At 42.7% G+C, this 23,830-nt stretch overlaps 2 protein-coding genes across 2 annotated transcripts; one reads left to right on the top strand and one right to left on the bottom strand.

Annotated features, from left to right (window-relative positions):
- Window positions 1-2,247: 2,247 nt before the first annotated feature.
- On the bottom strand, window positions 2,248-8,253 carry LOC133764623 (tripartite motif-containing protein 51-like). The gene is made up of 6 exons (XM_062198302.1): window positions 7,843-8,253; window positions 7,456-7,551; window positions 5,587-5,817; window positions 4,891-4,913; window positions 3,967-4,064; window positions 2,248-2,747 (listed from the first exon to the last, which is right to left on the bottom strand). The coding sequence occupies exons 1-6, from the start codon at window positions 8,251-8,253 to the stop codon at window positions 2,248-2,250; spliced, it is 1,359 nt and encodes a 452-aa protein (XP_062054286.1).
- Window positions 8,254-21,753: 13,500 nt separating this feature from the next.
- On the top strand, window positions 21,754-23,233 carry UBTFL1 (upstream binding transcription factor like 1). Its single transcript, XM_062197578.1, is given in 3 exon segments — window positions 21,754-21,844; window positions 22,111-22,271; window positions 22,274-23,233. Coding segments are annotated over 3 exon segments (1,212 nt in total).
- The last annotated feature ends 597 nt before the right edge of the window (window positions 23,234-23,830 follow it).

The raw sequence follows: 23,830 nt of genomic DNA, 5'->3' as shown, positions 1-23,830 counted from the left end.
TGTCTTTGTGAATGTCTGCTCTAAAATCTTACCTAATTTTATAGCAGGTTGACATTCTGTAGTTACTAAATGACAAACATTAAGTAGGTATATAAATACGATATCTTGTTTCATATATATTTGGTAATGTCTTCACATATTGAATTGCATTTCTTTCCTGTGAAAGAGAATCTTTCAAAATACGGAAGTCACTAGTTTTAATAGAGGCTGATGATTTTTTTTACCTTCCTGGTTACTGTTTTATGTCCTGTTCAGGCAAACTTCCTCTATGAGAATATTCTCCTGTTGTTTTCCTGTTCACCTATAGAGCTTAAGTCCATCAGGGGTCAGACATTCAGTACAGTAGGTCTGTACTAAAATTGTTGACTTGTACATCAACTTGATACCCACACTGGCCTGATGAGCTTTGCTTTTCAAAGTAGGGGAGAACAAGTGGGGAAGCTCACTGCAGTACCCACATCTCATAAAGGCAGACTTGATTTCCAGCTGCTTCACTTCCAATCCAGCTCCCTGTTAAGGTGCCAGGGATAGCAGTGAAGGATGGCCCAAGTGGTCAGGCCCCTAAGCTCATGTGGGAGACCTGTCTTCTATATATATATATATATATATATATATATATATATATATATATACATCTTTCAAAAAAGAGAGACAGAGAGAACACTGGTAATGAATAGATAGATGTGTCATGAGGATTGCAAGGAAAAGCACCCCACTGGATTTTAAATATGAATATGCCCCAGTATAGATGATTAAACTGAGTCAAGATGGGTAGGTAGTGCTGTATTCTGAATCTGGGTTGTTCCCATCAAAACTCATGTTGTGGCCTAATCCCACCAAGCAGCACTGTTGTAAAATGGAGCTTTGAAGAGGTGATAAAGGACAGGGCATTTGGTGCAGAGGTAGGGATGTCACCTGGGACACCTGCATTCCATACAGCCTCCTGGTTCAGACCCAGCTCCTCCACTTCCAATCCAGCTTCCTGCTAATGCAGCACTCTGGCAGGCATCCAATGATGGTTTGAGTGCTTTGGTGCCTGTCAGCCACATGAGAGCATACAGCTCCTGGTTCCTCCAGTTGGCCCGCCCCAGCCATGGCTCTTTGGTGTATTTGGGGTGTGAATCTGTGGATGAAAGCTCTCTCTCCAAATGTCTCTCTACCTTTCCACTCCATGAAAATGCTTTTAAAAAGTGGGAATTCAGTCCTTAAGAGGGATCCTACGTATCTATTGGGCAAAGGTGAAAGGTGAATGAATTCTTGTCCTTGGAGGAATGGATTGTTTCTGGCAAGACTGGGTTATTTTTTTAAGATTTATTTCTTTGAAAGAGAGAGTTACAGAGAGAAGTAGAGACAGAGAGAGGTCTTCCATCTGCTGGTTCACTCCCCAGATGACCACAAAGGCCGGAGCTGTGCTGATCTGAAGCCAGGAGCTTCTTCTGGATCCTCCACGTGGGCACAGGGCCCAAGGACTTGGGCCATCTTCCACTGCTTTCCAAGGCCATAGCACAGACCTGGATCAGAAAAGGAGCAGCCGGGACTGGAACTGGCACCCATATGGGATGCTGGCGCTTGAGATCAGGGCGTTAACCCACTGTGCTACAGTGCCGGCCCCAAGACTGGGTTGTTGTAACTACAGGCCACCCAACCACATGGTTCCTTCTGCACAAATTCTCCCTTCAGCTTTTCTGCCATGAATTGATGCTTCATGAAGTTTCAGCAGAAGCTCAGTAGATGCTGACACCATGATTGTGAAATGCCTTGGCTCACTCTCAAGAGTTGTGAGCTAAAAACAGTGCTTTTGAGGACTTAAAGCCATTTCAGTTATTTGCTATTACAGTATAAAATGGAAAATGACAGGTAGATTACTGGTACATAAAGAGAAAGGACAAACTATTTCCATATCTCCATTGGGTGTTTACAACCATGTTTGTTTGAAAGATTTGTCCTTTATTGAATTGAATTTGGACATTGCTGGAACACCTCCGTAACCTATTCTTTCTCCTTCTGAAAGTTGATAAAGTGAGAATCAGACAATGTGTTGTTTTCAATGCATCATGAGAAAATATTGAATGAACAACAACATGTGCAGCATACATAATTTTATTGTTACTACAATTGATAAGAACTCAGTAAATGGGATTTCATGATAGTAGGAGGAATTGAAATTTCATAAAATGCCACCCATTTTTACTATTTGGTGAGGCTCAAGGATGAGGATTTCAGAGAGTGGATTTCCCCCGTGTCTGTTCATAAATGACAACAGCAGAAGATAGGCTTGAGACGAATAGAAAAGGAACAAGAAGGGATGGTATGTATCAGGGAACTGCGATCAACATCAAGAAAGCTCATAGTTCTAGCTTCATAATCCAGGAACAGTCCTATGCGATTAATTGGCCTTGCTACATATTGCACTGAAAGTGGAGAGGTGGTGAAGAAACTGTAATGGGCATCTTCCTTAACACATGCTATAAGAAAGAGTCCCTCATCGACAAATGTCTCGGTATTCCTGTTCCTGTCTTTCCAAAAGTCATTACAAACACCAAAAGCCCAATTGCAAGAGTTTCCTACTTCTACCTCCCAGTAATATCTGCCAGAAGTAAAAGTCTGAACACCCCATGACAGAAAACATCCGGGCCTCTCCGGGAGACAGGGCACATCATGAGGAAAACAACCAATGTTCAGGCCTCTGAGATCTCCCTGTAGGAACATGTGCCGGTTGAATCTTTCAGGATCCAGAGTGACAGTCACTGCAAAACAAAAGAACAGAAGTAGACACACATGTCAACAATGAGAGTTTAAACTCCAGAGGGAAAATTTCTCCCAGAAGCTAATCTCCTGGGAAGTCAGAGGTTACCACAGTGAGCAGAATTTTGGTTGTAACACCTAATCAAAGAGAGAGACCAATACACACCACAGAACAAAGTCCTAACTACAGAAACTGAAATAGTTTTTCAGAATTCAAATATGGGAATCAAATGTAAATCCAGTGCCTTGCAACTCAATTTTCAAAGCAACGGACCCATGGACAATGTGCCTGGAACTGTCTCCAGTTGTGCAACATCAGTCAGAAACAGATTTCATGTTTCTAATAACAATGTTATATGGGATAAGATTGAAGATTTTGTCCTAGTTAAATCACTTCTGTAGGAAAAATAATCTACATATTTCCACTGTAGACGTATATGTATATTTATGAAAATCTCTATGTCCATTGCAGATGTTACTTAAAATTTAATGTTCCATGTGCACTGGAGTTTTGTAAGTCTTCTGGGACACCTTGCACTTTGAAATTAGACAGGCACATATCTATGATGGGGATAAACTGAGATTATTATTAATTTCTTTTAAATATGTTTTATACAAGATTTCTCTATTCTAGCATTGAAACACTAGTATATATATACACACAAGATTAAGCTTCAAAGACGTCAAATTTAAGATTCACAGTTTTCACAATGTTCATGGGAAATGCTAATTGTGGAAAAACTAGGGATGGGTTTAAAAACTGTTTGCTCCAAAATGAACTTCTTTTTCCGCAAACTTCTATATGTACTCTCATATGCCCATTATACAAAAAAACCAATAAATAAGATCCAATAAACTCTGTAACCTTAGAAGCATCTTCTTCCAAGCCAACTTTAATATCGTGAACAAAAGTATCCTTTTGTATGTTTTACACTAAAGAACTAACCTGCATTTGCTCAGTCTGCCCACACTTCCTCATTCCTTTCTCTATATGGTAACTAAGTATGGTCTTGGATCACGTTTATATTTTTCAATAGCTTTTTCCCTCTTCACATTATAAAAGCTGACTATATAGAAAAGCCCGGGATGTATGTACATAAGCCTATGGTTCCCTCACATGCCAAAATGTGTGGAACAGTTAATAAATTGGAAAAGGTCACCTATGTGATCTGCACAACAAGCCAAGGGTGTAGAGAATACAGCCAATGGGCTGGAATTCACCTTGGAAGCATCTGAGGGTTTCTATCAATCCAGTGATAGGCACTGCACTCAGCTCTGGATTCACAGGCTGGGGCATGTGCAGGAGCATGGATTCACACCTGCAAGAACAAGATACAGTTCACATGAGTGAAGCCAAAAGAAATCATTTTCATTGAAAAGAAACCAGAATCTTAATAAACCCAATCTGGAATTTCAGAAATCATCACATTGTCTAACTAATTCTATTTTTAACTCCCGAATTTCCAAATAGCATACAAAAGTCAATCAGGATTCAGTCCAATCCTTCTTATTGCTCAAGAATCTGTGTAGATGCTACATCCCTTATGCTCCAAAGAATAATCAGGAGGGGGAGTCTGGTGTCCACCCACCAGTCCTCCCTGAAAACTCTCTACCTGGCCATGTGTGGTTCTCTGAAACCTGGCATGTGTGCTGCTTCCTTCTGTGGCTAAAGGCTGTGGACCTTGTCCCATAAGGGAGATCTGTGTCCCAGAGCACAGCTACCCTCTGCCCACAGTGTTCTAAATCATTCGAGGTTTCCTTTGTGTTCTTCCCAAAACTGTGAACTCGTAAATGCAGGATCAACACAACACCAGGATTTTCTCACTGCTGGAATATGCTATCCCTCTCTTGCCTCAGCTGCCACTGATGGTCCCTGGAGGGATCTGACAGCTCACTCTCACTCCTAGGGACTTCCAGCCTTCTCTTCCACATGTGGAGATTTTTTAGAACGGAAATGAAGACTGCCTAATGAAGGCACTTGGTTATAACCACAAAAAATTGTGTATGTGCAGGTGGGGAGCAAAGAGGATTCAGGAAACTATTCAGTCAGCTCCCTAAGAAGCTCTGCTCTCACTCCAGAGGATCCAAGGGCTTACTGGTGGAGACCCTGGGAAAGCCCCTGTGGGAATGCAGGTACACACTCACCTGGGCAGGATGTCTCCAAAAGCCTGTGAGAAGAAAAAGAAAAAGGCTTAGTGAGTTTCCCAAGACAGCTCTAAAACTGTGTCCAGGGTGGGAATTTGAGATGGTTCTTGTCAATATTTCCACACTGTCTCCCTTCCAGGGTGCAGTTCCTATTATTTCTTCTTAAAAACCTGGCCTATCACATTTTCATTAATTGTAGTCCTCCTAAGTTCTGAAAGTGGATGACATTTGTTGCGGGAATGAAGGGGAGAGCGGGCAGGAGAGCTGTGTGCTCTGGTGTAGCCATAAAAAAAGGAGGCAGCTGTCTTTCCCAGGCCCTCTTCCCAAGGGACAGGAGCAGAGAATGACAGCAATACACCCAGATTCTCAGATCTCCCCATCAGCCTTGTTATGAATTAGCCTAGCTGTCAATAAACAATGTACTTGTTGTGAAGTTTCAAAAAGCCAAAGTAGTTTATTGATGTTTGTGAGGTGATTATCTTTGGAGCGATTTTCATAACCATTACACAAGTTAGGCCACTCGTGGAGAACGTCTGAGGGATCTTTGGTCCATAAAATTCCAAAAGGTGGCTTCAGTGTGGAGATAGGAGTCAGGAACAAATAATGGAAGGAAAGGGAGAGGCGGATGTCAGCAGAGAGAATGAGGAGCTACGTATGAATGTCTAACCTGCTGAAGCCTGGCTTGTCAGTCATTACCTGAAGTAGCTCCACATCTGGTGTGTGACACATTTCCTTCAGTTCCTTATACATTCCTCTTAAAGTCTCCCTCTTGTGAGCCATTCTGGCTTGACTTTCGTTGAGTTGCTCAAAAATTTCCCTGCCCTCTTTGTACAGGATCTCCAAATGGTGTTGCTCCTCCTCCTGGAGATATAGAGGCATCTTCTGAAATATACCTCTGATTGCTTCTCTCCTTGTGTAGACATAATCCTGCAATCACATTCAGTTATTCAAAACAAGAACCCGATTATCTCTATCCTGCTTTATCTCGTGAATTTGATTTTGTCTCATACACATCAATTACCTATAACCCTCAACACTTGTTTCCCAAAATCTACAAAATTTCATTCTGGTTTTTTTTTCCTGTATGAGGATCAACATCATGTTATCTCATTAATTACATTCCGATGATTCGTCATGAAGTTTTCTTGAGAAAACAATAAATCTATTTATTTGATTTGTATTTTCTAACATACAACACATATACATGCATACATATATATCGAAAGGCAACAAAACTCATGAGTAGAAAATGCCCTTTATGGCAGAAGCGACTGGATTGGAATCCATTCCTTAGCACTGTTTCTCAGATTTATTTCCAGTTATGGAAAACCATATGTGTGCAGTACATCAGACTAGCATACTCATTCTCATGCAATTTCTTCTCCCATAAACCTGACCTCCTAAGCTTTCCTCTCTATCTGACCCTCTTTACCACTTCATCTCATTTACTTCTAGCCTCCTACATCACTCAATCTGCCCAGAGATTTGGTTGTGGACTCTCAAGCTCCTCAACCCCACCCCATATACACAACTGACACACTTCTGCATGGACAGTTTTCTCCACCAAGAATTCTCTTCCTGGCCTTATCATTACAGTGGCCTTCTTTATTTCAGTGTCATCTTTTTCTCTGATGTAGACATTTAAACTCATACTCTCTCATCTCCAGTCTGTATTCTCTTGTACTGCCTCACAAACTCCTTACTCAAATGTTTCTCCAAAACCTGGCCACATTTGAACATACAATGCATTTTACTTAGATGTTTACCATTTGCCTCTCTGATTTTGATTTTAGCCTCATTTAGCAAAGGATTTTTTCAGTCTTGCTTGCTGTCACATTTTCTGTCACAATTTGGCGTAGAATACCTGCTCATGACATATTGGTTTAAGGAATTCGCCTTCTTTCAAATTAGCACACTCCCAAGAAAACCATCTGCCAAGACACACTTATATTCCTCTCTTAAAGGCTGAGCCCTACACTTAGGTTGCAAACCAGTCCCATATTTTGGTAGGTTTCTATGTATCCTTCAAGAGATTGAAACTACATCTTCTATCATATTTATACACAATTTATTATAATGTTTGTTAAAGATTCACATTAATTGCTGAGGGTACTCCTTTTAGCACTTCCTCAGATTTGAGTCAGTGTTGTGTTTGTTGAGTGGTTTCTAGCCACCTCCAGATGCTATTTAATTCAAATGCAAGCTGACTATGCCAGGACGCTTGACTTGACTGTCCCATGCCTCCCGGATGTCATACTTACCTGGGTTTTGCAACACCTCAGCACACAGGACCCTGTCTGTGTGAGACAACCCCGTTTCTTGTAGTTGATATGTGGTACTGAATGTTGTATTATGGGGGTAAGTCAGCACAACTGTGGTGCAACCAGAACTCCTAGGCAAGGGCCACACTACCCTGTGGAGTAACCGAGGACGTCACTTCCTATGGCCTCACCCTCTTTAGGATGAAATCCAATACTGTGTAATTTCAGATCAAGTTCCTATTTTAAACACTGTCCCTATGTTCATCTCAAGTTTTGGCAAAGCTAAAGGTGGCAGCACACTTACCTCCCATGATCTGGTTTTGATTATTTCCATATTCATGTTTCTGCTATTTTCACAAAGGTTTTCCCATAAACACTTCATTGTCTTCAGGAGGGTCTCCTACAGACACAGACACAATCATTAATTGAACACTAGTGAAGAGGAGAGTGTAAGATGCACATTGCAACAAGAACTGGGGCTGCCAAGGAGAGGCAAATCTGCCTCACTGAAAATAAAGACGTCATAGTGCTTCCATGTTCATGTCAGACATTTGTCACATGTGAGCCTGAGAATACTCAGAACAGAGCTTCAGAATGGGACATAGAGAGGACTCATGCAATGACCCAGGAAACAGACCCAGGAGAAGGCCCTTGTCCTTCAGGGGAGTGGATCTTCAGAGACATCACTTACTCTGTGCTCCTCGGCAGCCCAGTCCACTGACAGGTGTCTGTGACCCTGATGCTCCTGAGAGTCAGAGCAGAGCACACACAGCAGCTTCTTCTTCTCTTTGCAGAAGATCTTCTTTGTCTCCTTGTGCACCACACACGTGTGCTCCTCTGAGCTGAGAAACTGCTGGAGACTGGCTTTTCTGGCAAGGACTGCCAGGTTCTTGATGCTAATGTCTGTTTTATAATCTCTCTTGTCTGTCACTGTCTTGCATTTCAAGCACAAACTAAGATCTGACATTTCTTGCCAGCAGAGGTACAGACAAGGCCTGCAAAAGCTGTGCCCACAGTCTATGGTGACTGGGTCAATGAAGTACTTCTTGCAGATGGGACAGGTGAGCTCCTTCTGGAAGACGTGCCAGACTCTGGAATCCATGTTTCTGAAGAAGAAATAGCAGGTCATTCCTAGGCCTGGGTTGGTGAGAATTTCTCAAGGGTTATATGAGGGGAGACACAGCTACGTTTCCTTCTGAAATAGTCTCATTAAGGCAGGAGATACTAAGCATTTTTCAACGCAAGTGAAAAATAGACTCCACAGGAGATTCTCAGCCTTCGGGAGACCCTGTGCCTGCTTGATGACTCATGACCCCTTCCACACTCAGACCCCACTCCTGAGCAGAATACCAGTTTCTTCCAGTCCCATTTCCTGGTTGTGGATGTGGGGCCAAATTGCTAGTCCTGAGTGATCAAAAACCTATCCTAATTTTCCCAATCCTCCTTCCAATGGCTGGAAAATTGTCTCAGGAGGGGGGGAGGATCTCTCTGATTTAGTCATGACATATGAGGACGAGATGGTGAGAAATTTTTATAGAAGTCCTTGGTGGTGGGGGCAGAGTTCGATATAATAGCTCACCTCTTTTTTTTTTTTTTTTTTGATAGGCAGAGTTATAGTGTGAGAGAGAAAGACAGAGAGAAAGGTCTTCCTTTTTGCCGTTGGTTCACCCTCCAATGGCCACTGCGGCCGGCGCATCGTGCTGATCCGAAGCCAGGAGCCAGGTGCTTCTCCTGGTCTCCCATGCGGGTGCAGGGCCCAAGGACTTGGGCCATCCTCCACTGCCTTCCCGGGCCATAGCAGAGAGCTGGCCTGGAAGAGGGGCAACCGGGATAGAATCCGGCGCCCCGACCAGGACTAGAACCCGGTGTGCCGGTGCCCCAAGGTGGAGGATTAGCCTGTTAAGCCACTCATTGGCCAATAGCTCACCTCTTAATCAACCAAAACCAAATCAGATTGAAGCAATCTAGATTCACTAGAAAAGATGGAATGATACAACGTGAGGTTTATTTAACCTCTCTTAAGATGACAGCATTTCTCTCTGGAGCCATCCAAACTCTGCACTGACACGTTGTCTTAAGTGAACAATTAATTAATATAAATTTCCAAAGTACAGCTTATGGATTACAATGCCCCCCCCATAACTTCTCTCCCACCCACTACCCTCCCCTTTCCTGCTCCCTCTCCCTTTCCATTCACATCAAGATTTATTTTCAATTCTCTTTATATACAGAAGATCAGTTTAGTATATATTAAGTAAAGATTTCAACAGTTTGCACCCACATAGCAACACAAAGTGAAAAATGCTGTTGGAGTACTAGTTATAGCTTTAATCACAATGTACAGCACATTAAGGACAGAGATCCTACATGATATTTTTTAAAAATTGATTAATTTTCTATGCAATGTCTAATTTAAAGCCCAGTGTTTTTTTTTTTTTTCATTTTCACTTATCTTTTTATACCGAAGATCGATTCAGTATATACTAAGTAAAGATTTCATCAGTTTGTACCCACACAGAAACACAAAGTAAAAAACAAATGGGTACATGTTCAAGCCCCGGCTGCTTCACTTCGCATCCACCTCTCTGCTATGGCCTGGGAAAACAGTGGAAGATAGCCCAAGTGTTTGGAGCCCTACATCCACATGGGATAAACAAAATCACCTCCTGGTTCCTGGCTTTGGATGTGCTCAGCTCAGGCCTTTGCTGCCGTTTGGCTTGTGAAACAGTGGATGGAACATCTCTCTCTCTCTCTGTCTCTCAATCTCTCTCTCTGTCTTTCAAATATAAATAAATAAATTATTCAAAAAAGAATTGCAAATATCTTTTAGAAGGGATCAACATTGTGTTACAGTGAGTTAACTCACTATCTGAAAAGCAGATATTGCATATGGGTGCCAGTTCTAGTCCCTGCTGTCTCACTTCTGATTCAGCTCCTTGCTAATATGCCTGGAACAGAGGCTTAAGATGATCCAAGTCCCTGTGCCCCAGTACCCTTGTGGGAGACCTGGATGAAGCTCCTGGTTCCTGGCTTTGGCATGGCTCAGGCCTGGTTGATGTGGCCATTTGAAGAGAAAACCAAGTAAAAAAGTACTTTATATTTTATGTCTATGAGGGTATGAGCTGTTGAAATCTTTAGTTAATATAGAGTTGACCTTCTGTATATAAAGATAATTCAAAATGAATCTTTCTGAAGAATGGGATGGGAGAGGGAGTAGGAGGTGGTGCACTTTGGAGGTGGTAGGGCAGGTATGGGGTGAAGAACTGCTATAATCCACAAGCTGTACCTATGAAATATATAATTATTTAAAGCTTTCTAAAATAAAAAAAAATTTTTAAAAGAGTAAACCAGCAAATGGAAGCCCTCTCTCAGTCTCTATCTCTGACTTTCCCATAAATGTATCTTTAAAGATAAATAAATAAATAGTTTTAAATAATAATGAATGACTCACAAATATTTATATGTTCAAGACTGTTAGGGCATAATTTTCCTATATCAGATAGAAGAGGGAAGGATTGTCATCCCACATATAATAGTTTATTATACAGTAATGGCTTTTCAAAAACTCTTCCCTGATCCGGAGTAACTAATACAGTACCATAAAGGGAATGCATTGGAATTAAATGCACAAAAATTTTGAGATTTGATGACTGTTTACAGCCCTTATCTCCTGTTGAGGAAGAGTGTGTTACTTAATACTATTTCTTGGTGTGTGCTGCAGCTCACTTGGCTAATCCTCCACCTGCGGCGCTGGCACCGTGGGTTCTAGTCCCAGTTGCTCCTCTTCCAGTCTAGCTCTCTGCTGTGGCCCGGGAGGGAAGTGGAGGATGGCCCAAGTGCTTGGGCCCTGTACCTGCATGGGAGACCAGGAGGAAGTACCTGGCTCCTGGCTTCAGATTGGTGCAGCACACCAGCTGTAATGGCAATTTGGGGGGGGGGGGTGAACCAACAGAAGGACGGCCTTTCCCTCTGTCTCTCTCTCTCTCTCTCTCTCTCTCAGTAACTCTGCCTGTCAAAACAAAAATGCTGTTTCTTGAACTCTTTACATAGTTTAGGGCTGCCCTCATGATCATTAAGTAAACTGAAAATGGATTTTTGTAAAAATTAAGAGTCAGAACAGTAGATGGAGGAGAAAGAAGAGTTGGAAAAAAAAAAAAAAGGCCGGTGCCGTGGCTTAACAGGCTATTCCTCCACCTTGCGGCGCTGGCACACCGGGTTCTAGTCCCGGTTGGGGTGCCAGATTCTATCCCGGTTGCCCCTCTTCCAGGCCAGCTCTCTGCTATGGCCCGGGAAGGCAGTGGAGGATGGCCCAAGTCCTTGGGCCCTGCACCCGCATGGGAGACCAGGAGAAGCACCTGGCTCCTGGCTTTGGATCAGCGAGATGCGCTGGCCGCAGCAGCCATTGGAGGGTGAACCAACGGCAAAAAGGAAGACCCTTCTCTCTGTCTCTCTCTCTCTCTCTCACTATCCACTCTGCCTGTCAAAAAAAAAAAAAAAAAAGAGAGAGAGAGAAGAAGAAGAGTTGGGAGCGGGCAGGAGGGTTGGTAGAGTGTGGAATATCAGTTTATATATTTTTTAAAGATTTTATTTATTGCTTATTTGAGAGGTAGAGTTACAAAGAGAGGGAGAGACTGAAAGAATAGTCTTCCATCCACTGGTTCACTCCCCAAATAGCCACAATGACCACAGCTGGGCTGATTTGAAGCCAGGAGCCAGGAGCTTCTTCTGGTTCTCCCATGTGGTGAAAGGGCATAAGCACTAGGACACCTTCCACTGCTTTTCCAAGAGATAGTAGAGAGCTGGATTGGAAGTGGAGCAGCCGGGACTTCAACTGGCGCCCATATGGGATGCCGGCGCTTCAGGCCAGGGCATTAACTCGCTGCGCCACAGCACCAGCCCCACCACCATATGCTTCTAAATATGTATATTAAAATTTTATAACATAAATGTAACTTTTACAAAATATTAAAAATATATTCCAAAATGCTATTCCATAACAAACGCTCAAGCTAAAATCTAAATTTTTGTAGAGAAATCAACTTTCACATTCCACAACAAGATTTCCCAAGGGCTTCCTCACCAGAATTTCAGCAGTTTTCTGCATATGGCATCAGAAAAACAACAGAATAAAATCTATGAATTTATAAGTGCAAAAGTATACTAGAGATGAAAACTTTGAACCTATTTCTTAGGTACATTACCCTGGGCCTGGGAGTGATCTAAGACTGTGGATAGTTAAATTCTAAGATGAAAATTCCTCTACTTTCAAGTTTTAAGGTAAAAAACATGAATTCGGTTCTTTGGACCCAGTACTCACCTAGCAAATGGAATCGGTCCTCTGCAACGTCTAGGAATGGGTCCTGGGTCAGGTAGGTGGTTCTGAATTCCCTGGGCTTTGAAGGATCAGAAGGTCTCCACAGCCCAATCAACACTAAGCCAAAGAACAAAATAAACTTTGATTGGACAAGGCCTTTATACAAGATAAGATAGCCCAGCCCAGATATGCTTACTGTAGCAGAGAGGATTAAGGGGAGGGGCACTATTTCCCATCATTCCTTGGGTGAACTCCTTTCTAGGTGATTTAGTTAGCAGCAATTGGATCAATCTCAAATTACACAAACATTCTCTTGATTTGAAATGAGTGATTATTTGAGAGGTAATATTAATTTTTGAAATCCAGGTAGATAGTCTCTGAATACACCCATAAAAAGGATATTTTGTAGACAAGCCTAAATTAATAGAAAGCTGAAGTACAGTTTTACATTCACAAATTGATACATGATGCCGGTTTTAACTGTGTTGCAAAGGCAAGGCCTGGAGCCAAGTACTTAGGAGTTCTTTTGCTGCCCTCCCAGGTATGTATAGCAGGAATTTCGGATGATAATTGGTGTGGCCAGGACCCCACCCAGCGCTGTGCTGGGTTGCCATCAAAGCAAGCAACAAGTTAAACCTGCATAGGGAGTTAACCTGTGTCCTCACACATCAACAGTCAATAACAGGTTCCGAGTCAGGGAATGCTGTTACTTCTGGATATTGGATGCTGATGTTAACAGCCACAGATTAACCAGCGGCACCACATCTCCCAACCATAGAGAGTTTTTAGAGTTTGCCAAAATGTTTATTTTTTCAATATACACTCCTTCCAGATTAAAGGCATTTCATTTTTTTCTACATCTTTGTAGAAAAGTATTATCTTTCTACGCAGTATTTTATTTATGGGGATTTCTTGTGTCATGCGGTGTGCACACACAGCCCATATTGTTAATAGCAACTTCCCAGTTGATCATTAATTTAGTTTTCCTTACTTGATTATAGCAGGGAGGCTGAGACTGGTGTGCTTTTCAGGGCTCTTGCCCTGTGGCGCACCGTTCACTGGGTGCAAAGGCTGCCCTTAAGCTTGCTCCCCTGAGCCTGCACACCTGGAGATCCAAGCACACACTGGTCTGGTGGACTGCTTCCCAGAGTGCACCAGGGCAATTTGGCAGCCTGCTTAAAGATTACCTGTGGGACTCCCTGGCTACAAAGACTGCTTCCACTGTCCACTCCTCCCAGGCAGCACAGAGGAAGGGGGGCCTCCTAGCATCTTGAGCAATGGCTGAAGGTCAAATTACAGGAGCCAGCAGAGCCATTAAGGCTCAGTCTCCACTGGAGCTGGGTAAGAGAGCACCAGGATCACAGCCCCAAAGGAATCTAGAACCTCACCATCAGCGTCCTGCAGGTGTGGTCTTGTCTGCCTGCTGAGCCTTGCTGCGCTCTGGAAGGTGGGACAGATCCTGCCTCCACTCTGACACTGGTCCCAGCCGTCCTCTGAGGGGACACACAGGCCCCATTGGCACCACCAGACGACTTTGGACAAAGGAAGTTATGGGGGCTTGAGTGCAGCTCACTGAACTACCAGGTCCTTGACCATTTTCTAAGATCTTTCTAACTCCTCAACAGGATTAGCCTGTTAAGCCACGGCGCCGGCCCCCCTTGCTAGTATCTTGATCAATTGGAGCTAGTACCATTCCTGAAGCAAGGGGAGATGCTGTTACCCCCTGTTTGGGCATTTCTTTAAATCTTGCCAGTCCAGAGATATTTAAGGAAACACCATTTGATGCTATCCTATGAAAGCACTCAACTGTTGAGAATCAAAACTCAGGTTCTGTATTCTGTAAAATTGGAAAATTTGCATTTATGATGATTTGATTTCCAGGTGAAAAAAACAAAAGCTTTGAATTTTTATACTAGAGCTACTCTTCATGACTTAATCAAAATCTTACAGCTACTAGTATAAAAACAGAATACTATTTTTATTTGGATTCATCAATATATATATTCCAGGTGTTTATTTGGAGATGGGAACCATCAGTTAGTGTGATAAATGTGCTTGAGCCAGTTTATGCCAATGTTTTGTTTTCAGTTATCAAAGAGGGTAGATTCGGACCTAACTCTTCCCTGCTACTACTGTTGATGAAGCATCAGAAGACTAAGGGAAGCTGACTCCACAGAGCAAATGATATTTAAGGAGGTCGGCATCTTAGAAAAAAAAAGCCACCAACGGGATCACAGACACCACTAGATGCAGCCATTATAGAAGATGAAGAGCCAAAGAAGACATGAATACATGTTACAATTTCCAGACAAAGTGGTCGGTGCTGCGGCATAGCAAGTAAAAGCTGCAGCCTGCGGTGCCGGCATCCCATATGGGCATTGGTTTGAGTCCCAGCTGCTCCACTTCTGAGCCAGCTCTCTGCTATGGCCTGGGAAAGCAGTGGAAAATGGCCAAAGTCCTTGGGCCCCTGCAACTGCATGGGAGACCCAGAAGAATCTCCTGGCTCCTAGCTTCTGATCAGTGCAGCTCCAGCCATTGCGACCAACTGAGGAGTGAACCAGCACTTGGAAGACCTCTCTCTCTCTCTCTCTCTCTGTCTCTCTCTGCCTCTCCTTCTCTCTCTATTTAACTCTCACTTTCATATTAATAAATAAATCCTTAAAAAAAGGAAATACCAAACCCATTACCCTAGGCCTGGAGTGATGTAAGACTGCTGTTGGTTCAATACTAAGAAGAAAACTCCTCTATTTTCAAGTTTTAAGGTAAAAAACATGAATTTATTTCTTTGGACCCAGTACTCACCTGGCGATTGGAATTGGTCCTCTGCAACTTCTTGGAATGGATGCTGGGTCAGGTAGGTGGTTCTGAGTTCCCTGGGCTCTGAAGGATCAGAAGGTCTCCACAGCCCAGTCAACACCAAGCCTCAGAACAAAATAAACCTTGACAAGGTGAGGCCTTTATATGAAAATGAGCAAGCCCCACCCTGATGTGGTTACTGTAGCAGAGAGGATTTGGGGAGGGGCACAACTCTTAAAAAAATGAGTTCACAAAAAAAGGCTACTTAGTTATGTTGTTTCAATAAAAGGAACATTCTATGAATTGTCTTTTGTCAGCTATCAGTTCTTTAAAAATCAGTGAATGTTAATATTATTGCTGAAAATAATGAGGAACCTGGGAACCACTGTTATGTGAAAGAAAAATAGAAAATGCCATATATTTTGTAATTTCAGTTCCATGAACCTATAGGTGAAAGGATTAGGAGAATTAGAGTGGCTCGTTTGTCTGGTGTCTGAGGAGTGGTGATTGGCGGATCACATACAGGTGAGGAGTCACACAATAAGCCAGGAAGCCCAGAGAACTCACAGATGCTCCACCCTAATCCTATCTCCCAGCCTCCAAAGAACAAAACATTTAGTGCAGGGTTTGAGAAATGTTCCTCTGTTACCTAAGAGAGATACAAAACTAGAAGAGAATGAAACATTTTCCCACTGTGATTCAGGTTGTTTTAGAAATCAAAGGTACATATTCCAACTTGTGTCCCTCATCTCTACACCACAGTGTACATTTCCCCTGCACGTCGCCCCACAGTTTGTAACCAAACACTATGTCCCAGGACCTCTTCATTGCCTAAATGAGACAATGGAACTCATTACTGAACACCAATAAACAACACCAACATCTTTCAAAAGAATTATCTTGTTCTCGGTTCTATTAGTCAGAGCCTCCGATGACATTTAATATATGCAGATGTATTTTTATAAATGCAGAGATGATGCCACAAATGATGTTATAAACAGCCAGAAAGAAAATTCCCTATCCCTGGGTAGAGTGTGCCACTCCGCAATCTGCACCATACTTGACACTGTATGCCGATTCTTCACTGATTTGCACATCTGAGCAGGCGTGTTTCCAAACAGTTCAGAGAAACAGAGAAGAACCAGCAAAAGAACTTGAATCAACAAGTGACTAAAAGAGAACGTGTATTTCCAGGGATGGTTGAGGTGTAAAATGTGTATTGCACACAAAATTAGCATGTAAATATGTAAAATACATTAGTAATATTTATAACAATAGCTATTTAAAAATGTTTAGTGTATAAGAAATTTAATAATATCATTAATGTTAATTTTATTTGGTTTATTTTTATGTGTTCACTAGAAAATTTAAAATTAGATATGTGACTCATATTGCTATCTGGTATTTAACTTTTTTTAAACTTTTATTTAATGAATATAAATTTCCAAAGTACAGCTTACGGATTACAATGGCTTTTTCTCCCCCATAACTTCCCTATCCTCAACCAGACCCCAGATTCACTGAGGGTTCATTAGGTATCTATGTGTCTGATTTTATATAAAACAATAAAACCATCTAATATACTAAAAATAAATGGATAAGTCACTTTGTGAAGCCAATTTTCTTTTAGAAATGTATTGAAGCCTTCATTTTTTGAAAAAAATTATTTTTATTCCTTTGAAAGGCAGAGTGAATGAGAGGGAGAGACACTGAGAAAGAGATCTTCCATCAGCTGTTTCACTGTTCAATCTGCTTTCTGTTAATTAAGTTTTTTACATAATATCCTCTTGGTAGGCGTATTAAAAGGATATCTATCTAAATTTCAAAAATTTATGAATATCATCAATTACCAATATCACTAAAGAGAACTTTTGCAATTTGAGATTGATCCAATTGCTTTTAACTAAATCACCTGGAAAGCGGTTCACCCAAAGAATGATGGGAAACAGTGCCCCTTCCCCCAGTCCACAGTGCCTCAGTAAAAAGATCAGGGTGGGGCTTGCTCATTTTCATATAAAGGCCTCACCTTGTCAAGGTTTATTTTGTTCTGAGGCTTGGTGTTGACTGGGCTGTGGAGACCTTCTGACCCTTCAGAGCCCAGGGAACTCAGAACCACCTACCTGACCCAGCATCCAATCCAAGAAGTTGCAGAGGACCAATTCCAGTCGCCAGGTGAGTACTGGGTCCAAAGAAATAAATTCATGTTTTTTACCTTAAACCTTGAAAACAGAGGAATTTTCATTTTATGACTTGGCAATAAGCAGTCTTCTGTTGCTTTCAGGCATGGGTTCATGTGTCTAAGAAATACGTATAAGGCCAGCGCCGTGGCTCACTTGGCTAATCCTCCGCCTGTGGCAACGGTACTCCGGGTTCTAGTCCCAGTTGGGGCGCCGGATCCTGTCCCGGTTGCGCCTCTGCAAGTCCAACTCTCTGCTGTGGCCTGAGAGGGCAGCGGAAGATGGCCCAAGTGCTTCGGATCAGTGCAGCGCGCTGGGCGCAGCAGTCATCTTGGGGGTGAACCAACTTAAGGAAAACCTTTCTCTCTTTCTCTCTCTCACTGTCTAACTCTGCCTATCAAAGAAAAATAGAAATACGTATAAAAAATTTTTGCCTATTATAATTTTGTATCTTATAAATTAATATATTTTCTGTTATTTTTCTGATGCCATATGCATTAAATGCTAAAGTTCTGGCAAGGACACCCTTAGAAAATCTTCTTGTGGAATCTGTAAAATGATTTCTCTACAGAAATTTTACATTGTAGCCAGGTTGTCTAATGATGGTTTAATCTAAGCTAGGAAGGAGCCAGAGCTTATTCCAGGTCTCCTGTGAAAGGCACAGGGCCAAGTTCTTGAGCCATTTGCCAATGCTTTCAGGCATGAAAGTAGGGAGCTAGATTGGAAGTGGAGCAGCTGGGACTAAACCACAGCTCCCACATGGAAGCCAGCATTGTGAGCAGTGGCCTAACCCTTAGGCCAGCCCCTAAGTTAACCTTTTAAGAAAACATCTGAGACCATGGAGCAACGTCTTAGGGCCACTTTGGGAAAAAAAACATAATGGCAGATATTCACAGCATTGGAAAGAGTGTAACTATGAGTGTAGGAGGTTTGTGATGTAAACTACAACAGGACCAGAGTCCTGCAAGGAGAGTGGCAGCGTGGAGGAGGTGTTTCCTCTAAGGCAGAGGAGAGCCACAGGGACTTCTGCCATCCTCCCACCCTCTAACGTCTGCCAGTGTCAGCTTGTACAAAAGCCTGGCACTCTCAGCCCTCAGTGAAAATGTCTCGGGGAACAATTTACATCCGGTCCACTTCCCCACATCTCCCAAGCCCAGTCTACATTTTGCTGTCTCTTAGCCCTTGGGTAGTTTTCTGTACCTTGTAAACCCAATGAATCACTTTTCCACCTTCTCTGTAATCTCATCGTGGAAATCCAATTTGTTCTGAAGACAGAGGCTCTCTCAGTGAGTGGGTTTGATGGGTGGGTCAGGTGAAATCCTACCAATGGGGACACACCCAGAGGAGTTCAGACCAGAACAGAGGATCCTGAACTGGAAACAGCTGTGCATAGGAGAACTGAAATGACCAATCACATCTGCACTTCCAAAGGTGAGACTACTCATCACACACACTTTGAGTATAGAATTTAGAGGGCAGGACTTCATGTTCAATTTCTTTTACAAATATACTTGAAGTTTAATGATTTAATGATTACGGATGTTTTAGGAAAGCAAACGTGTCTTTCCTACTAATTTTTTTTTTAAGATTTAATTTATTTATTTGGGAGGTAGAGTTAGTGAGAGGGAGAAAGAGAGAGAGGTCTTCCCTCCAGTGGTTCACTCCCCAATTGGCCACAACAGCCAGAACTGCACTGATTTGAAACCAGGAGCCAGGAGCTTCATCCCAGTCTCCCATGTGGGTGCAGTTGCCCAAGGACTTGGGCCATCATCTACTGTTTTCCCAGGCTATCAGAGAGCTGGATTGGAAGAGGAGCAGCCAGGCCTAGAACCGGTGCCCATATGAGATGCCGGTGCCGCAGGCAGGGATTAACCAATTACGCCATAGCACTGGCCCCCTTTCCTACTTATTTAAAAATATATCAGTATTGAAAGCATCCATGATTAGAACATTTTTATACATTGATGTTTATAATAAATTATTTGACTTTTTATTTTTATTTTTTTAACTTTTATTTAATGAATATAAATTTCCAAAGTACAGCTTAAGGATTACAATGGCTTCCCCCCCATAACTTCCCTCCCACCCGCAACCCTCCCCTCTCCCCTTCCATTCACATCAAGATTCATTTTCAATTCTCTTTATATACAGAAGATCAGTTTAGTATATATTAAGTAAAGATTTCAACAGTTTGCACCCACATAGCAACACAAAGTGAAAAATACTGTTTGAGTACTAGTTATAGCTTTAATCACAATGTACAGCACATTAAGGACAGAGATCCTACATGAGGAGTAAGTGCACAGTTTTTTATACATTACTAGATTTTAAGTTGTTAAAGATTTCTTTTTTCAATTTTGACACAAGTCATAAAGCACCTGATCCCTTCAATTAAGGAGTGCATGCAGTGTGCTGTGCATATATGAAGTTTCAGAATCCATGGATTCTACCAACTAGAGAGAGAAGACATTCAGAAAAAAAATACATGTGTTTTGAATATTTAGACGTTTCTCTTGAAACTAGGCCTTAACATTACTCTAGCCATCTACAAAACATCTACTTTGGATTAGTTATCTTAAGCAGTCTAGTGGTAATATTAAGGACAGAGGAGTATGGCTTAGGTTTTAGACAAATACCATACCATTTTTTAAAATTTTCTAACGATTTATTTATTTATTTGAAAGATAGAGTTATAGAGAGGCAGAGGCAGAGAAAGAGACAGGGTTCTTCCATTTGCTGGTTCACTCCCAAGTAGCTGCAATGGCCGGTGCTGAGCCGATCTGAATCAAAGAGTCAGGAGCTTCCTCCAGGTCTCCAACTTGGGTATAGAGGCCCAAGGACTTGGGCCATCTTCTACTTCTTTCATAGGCCATAGCAGGGAGCTGGATCAGAAGTGGAGCAGTAGGACTCGAACCAGCACCAGATTGGTTTTGTTGGCACTGCAGTCTGAGGCTTTAACTGCTAAGCCACAACAAGTTCCCCACCATACCACTTATATAATAGATTAAGCATCTGTGAAGTTTGGGATCTGCCCAGGTCTTGTGGAACCAATTTCCTGTGGTCACTGAGAAATGAATAGTAGCTTTTACACAAATCAAAATAATCTGAAATGTTTTGAAATAATTTGAAAACCCTTATACAAGAGTCTACTAACTATCCCTTAAAAAACTTTGATTTGTAGACTAATTGTGAAAAATGTTCAAAATAGAGCCACCAAAACAAAAGTGCTCCCATGAAATGACATCTGTCCCTTTGGGAAAATAAGGATGAATCATTCATGCCTCCATTACCTGCATCTATGGATATTCCAGAATAGGAAGAAAACCCAGCATTCATTATTATTTTGGGAGCTTGATTTAAAGGACAATTGGCCAATTGCCACCAATTGCTGTAGTTGACTGTTCACCTTTTCAGAATGGGACCATCCCTCTGATGACATGAACTAACTCTGGGAAAATGAAATTTTCCCAGACTGGAAATGATTTGTGCATTTTATTACTTGAAGAAAAGGTTCAGGTTCAGGTTGAAAAGGAAACTCACCTGCTTATTGTTATAGAAGCTGAGCATCCAACTTAACACTGATTAAATCAAATAATCTTATATTAAGCCTGGTCTCATAATTGATTTCAGAAAAGTACTTCTGAGTTGGAAGGCAGAGAGTGTAAACCCATAGTATGGAGTTCCACTGTTTGTGTGTGTGTTAAAGCCAAGCAGTCCTGGAGGAAATGAATAGCGTAGGAACTCAGAGAAGAGAGAGAGAGGAGGAGGAGGCGAGGAGATGCAGAAAGAAATACTGATCTTGTGCTGCTTCTAGGCCATTAAGATAATGAAAATAAACCTTGGAATCATCTCATCTTTTACCATCATCTTAAATTTCTCCTAATAAATTTGTTACATACATTTTTATTATTTAGTTGAAAGGTTTATTTGTTTATTTGAAAGAAAATTCTTAGAAAGAGGTAGAGACAGAGAGAGAGAGAGAGGTCTTTGATTCTCCGGTTCACTCTCCAAATGTTCCCAAAGGCCAGCACTGACCCAATCAGAACCAGGAGCCAGGATCTTTTTCTGGGACTCCCCATGGGTATGCTCAGTGGCCCAAGGACATTGGTCATCCTCTGTTCCCTTCTCAGGCACATCAGCAGGGAGCTGTTCAGAAGTAGAGCAGACAGGACTCAAACTGCCACCCACATAGGGATCCTAGCACTTGGGCAATCACCTGCCACCACTCATGGAGTGCATAAATAGGCTCCAGTGAGATTTGGTAGAAAGCAGGTGAGGCTGGTGTGGTGGAGATTTTGAGAAGCGCAATTGCAACATGTCAAAAGCAAGCATAGATTTCATTTCAGACGTGGCAGTTTTCCAGTTACACTGCAGAGCCCATGAAGTGTATGAAGGATGTATCCTGAGTGAGTTGTGGTTTTCCCACTAATCTTAGTGAAGGAGAATAATGTTCCTCCCCTTTCTCCTCAGATCTGCTGAATGACTATAGGATGCCCACAAATATGTTCTTGGAGTCTTGTGGGAGAAAAACTTTGAGACCTGTCAAGAATGGTATACAACAAGGACTTTAAGAGTGGTCCACAGCACTGCTTTAGGCTACGCTTTCTGTTCCAAAAAGAACATCCTGGAATGCATAGAGAATAATCTCCCATCCACTGAAATCCACGGAAAGAGAGAACAACCCAGTTACATCTGCCCTGGGGAAAATCAGCTTTGAGAGGATTTGCTGGGGAAGCTCTCCAACTGAGATAATTGCAGATCTCTTCTCACTTCAGGAAGTTCTACAACTTGACAGAACTGTCTTGGGAACTATGGAACACATCAGACAAAAAAGCTACAAGAAACATCCAGACTTCCCAAAGAAGCCCCTGACTGCTTACATCCGCTATTTCAAGGAGATGCGGCCCCACTACTCCCAAAAGTACCCCAACCTCAGCAACCAAGAGCTGAGCAAATTCCTAGCTGGGAAATACAAGCAGCTTCCAGAGCACATGAAGCAGAAATACTTTCAGGATTTCCAGAGGGAGAAGCAGGAATATGAGGAAAAACTGGCTCGGTTCAAGGAAGATCACCCTGACCTGGTCCAGGACTCCAAGAAATCTGTTTTCTTCAAGAAGGGCCAAGCCCAGGCCCCCAGGAAGTCTCAGGGAAATGGGAAACGTGTGAGGTCTCCTCCAGAGAGGTATGGATTGTCCAGGAAGGTGGTATTCCTTGGAGAGCCCAAGAAGCCCCCTATGAACGCATACCACAAATTCCACCAAGATTTGTGGTGCAGTCCGGAGCTGCGAAGCCTGCACCCGAGGGAGCGCATGGTGGAGGTCAGCAGGCGCTGGCAGCGTGTTCCACAAAGCCAGAGGGAGCACTTTGCCAGACAGGCGGAGGAGCTGCAGAGACAGTACAAGGTGAACCTGGACCTCTGGCTGCAGAGTTTGTCCCCTGAGGAATATGCTGTCTACAAAGAAGCCAACTATGGCAAGGGCAGGAATATGCGCATGACCGGGGGCCCAAACCCGAACTTCAGACAGGGGTATCTGCAGCCCACATCAATAAGGAGTTCCCAAGAAGCACCTGTAGAAAAGCAGATGATGCAGGATCTCGGGAAAGATCGCTCAGAGCACATTGAGGTCGATTCTCCTCCCTCACAGCAAGTAGACGTGGATGTGGAGGAAGATGAAGACGAGGATGAAGGCAGTCACTCTTCAGACTCTGTCAGTGAGGATGAAGATGAGGCTGCAGGGAAGATGGGGATGAGTGAGGATGCTGTGTGCGGCTCATCTTCCTCAGACTCCGACTGAGCTCTGCTCACAGTCTAGAAGCCTGGACAGTGACGGTGATCTCCCCAAAAAATGTTCAAGGCCAAATGTCACAGAGAGGACTCCCTTGTCCCTGCTCCTTTCATTTTCTTGCTTTTTTCCTATCCTTCTTCCCACCTTCTATCTCAATAAACGTAGACCATGCTAGTATGAGGGGAAGGAGGTGCTGTATCTCTGTATCAAGTCTGTAAATCTGGAGGGATGTCTTTTCTGAGGAATGCAGTTTAAGTGTTAGCTGGTACCATCCATCATCATCCCCAATTCCATCCCTGAGAAATTCCAAGTAATTGAAGCTCTTGGTGAACAAGGAACTGCTTAGGCTGTGGGGCACACTGTGGTAGATGGGTTGGTCATCTTATCTTCTGATAGGGGACATGGTTGAGTGGATGACCACTGACTTGCCTGGGGAGCTGTTCCTCCAGACTCCTGCATTGAATCCAGGGTCCAGAGTGTTTGATGGGCAGCAGGAGAGGTGACCTAGGAAAGTTGTCAGACTCTAGATAGTGCTCCCTCTTGCTGATGTAAAGAGAGAGAGGGGCTCACGCCCCAAAAGACTAGAGTGGCTGAGGCCATTCCTTT

This window comes from Lepus europaeus, chromosome 7 (assembly GCF_033115175.1).
Source record: "Lepus europaeus isolate LE1 chromosome 7, mLepTim1.pri, whole genome shotgun sequence".
NCBI classification, from domain to species: Eukaryota; Metazoa; Chordata; class Mammalia; order Lagomorpha; family Leporidae; genus Lepus; species Lepus europaeus.
The sequence above is the reverse complement of the archived record's forward strand: the minus strand, read 5'-3'. Positions and strand labels throughout refer to the sequence as shown.

Bases quoted from the DNA above. Each gene is read 5' to 3' on its own strand.
- LOC133764623 (XM_062198302.1), bottom strand. From the start codon at position 8,253: ATGGATTCCAGAGTCTGGCACGTCTTCCAGAAGGAGCTCACCTGTCCC. The intron at 4,065-4,890 runs GTGAGTGTGTAC...TTGTTCTTGCAG, and splicing joins TTTGGAGACATCCTGCCCAG to GTGTGAATCCATGCTCCTGC. The intron at 2,748-3,966 runs GTGAATTCCAGC...TTTGTTTTGCAG, and splicing joins AACCCTCAGATGCTTCCAAG to TGACTGTCACTCTGGATCCT.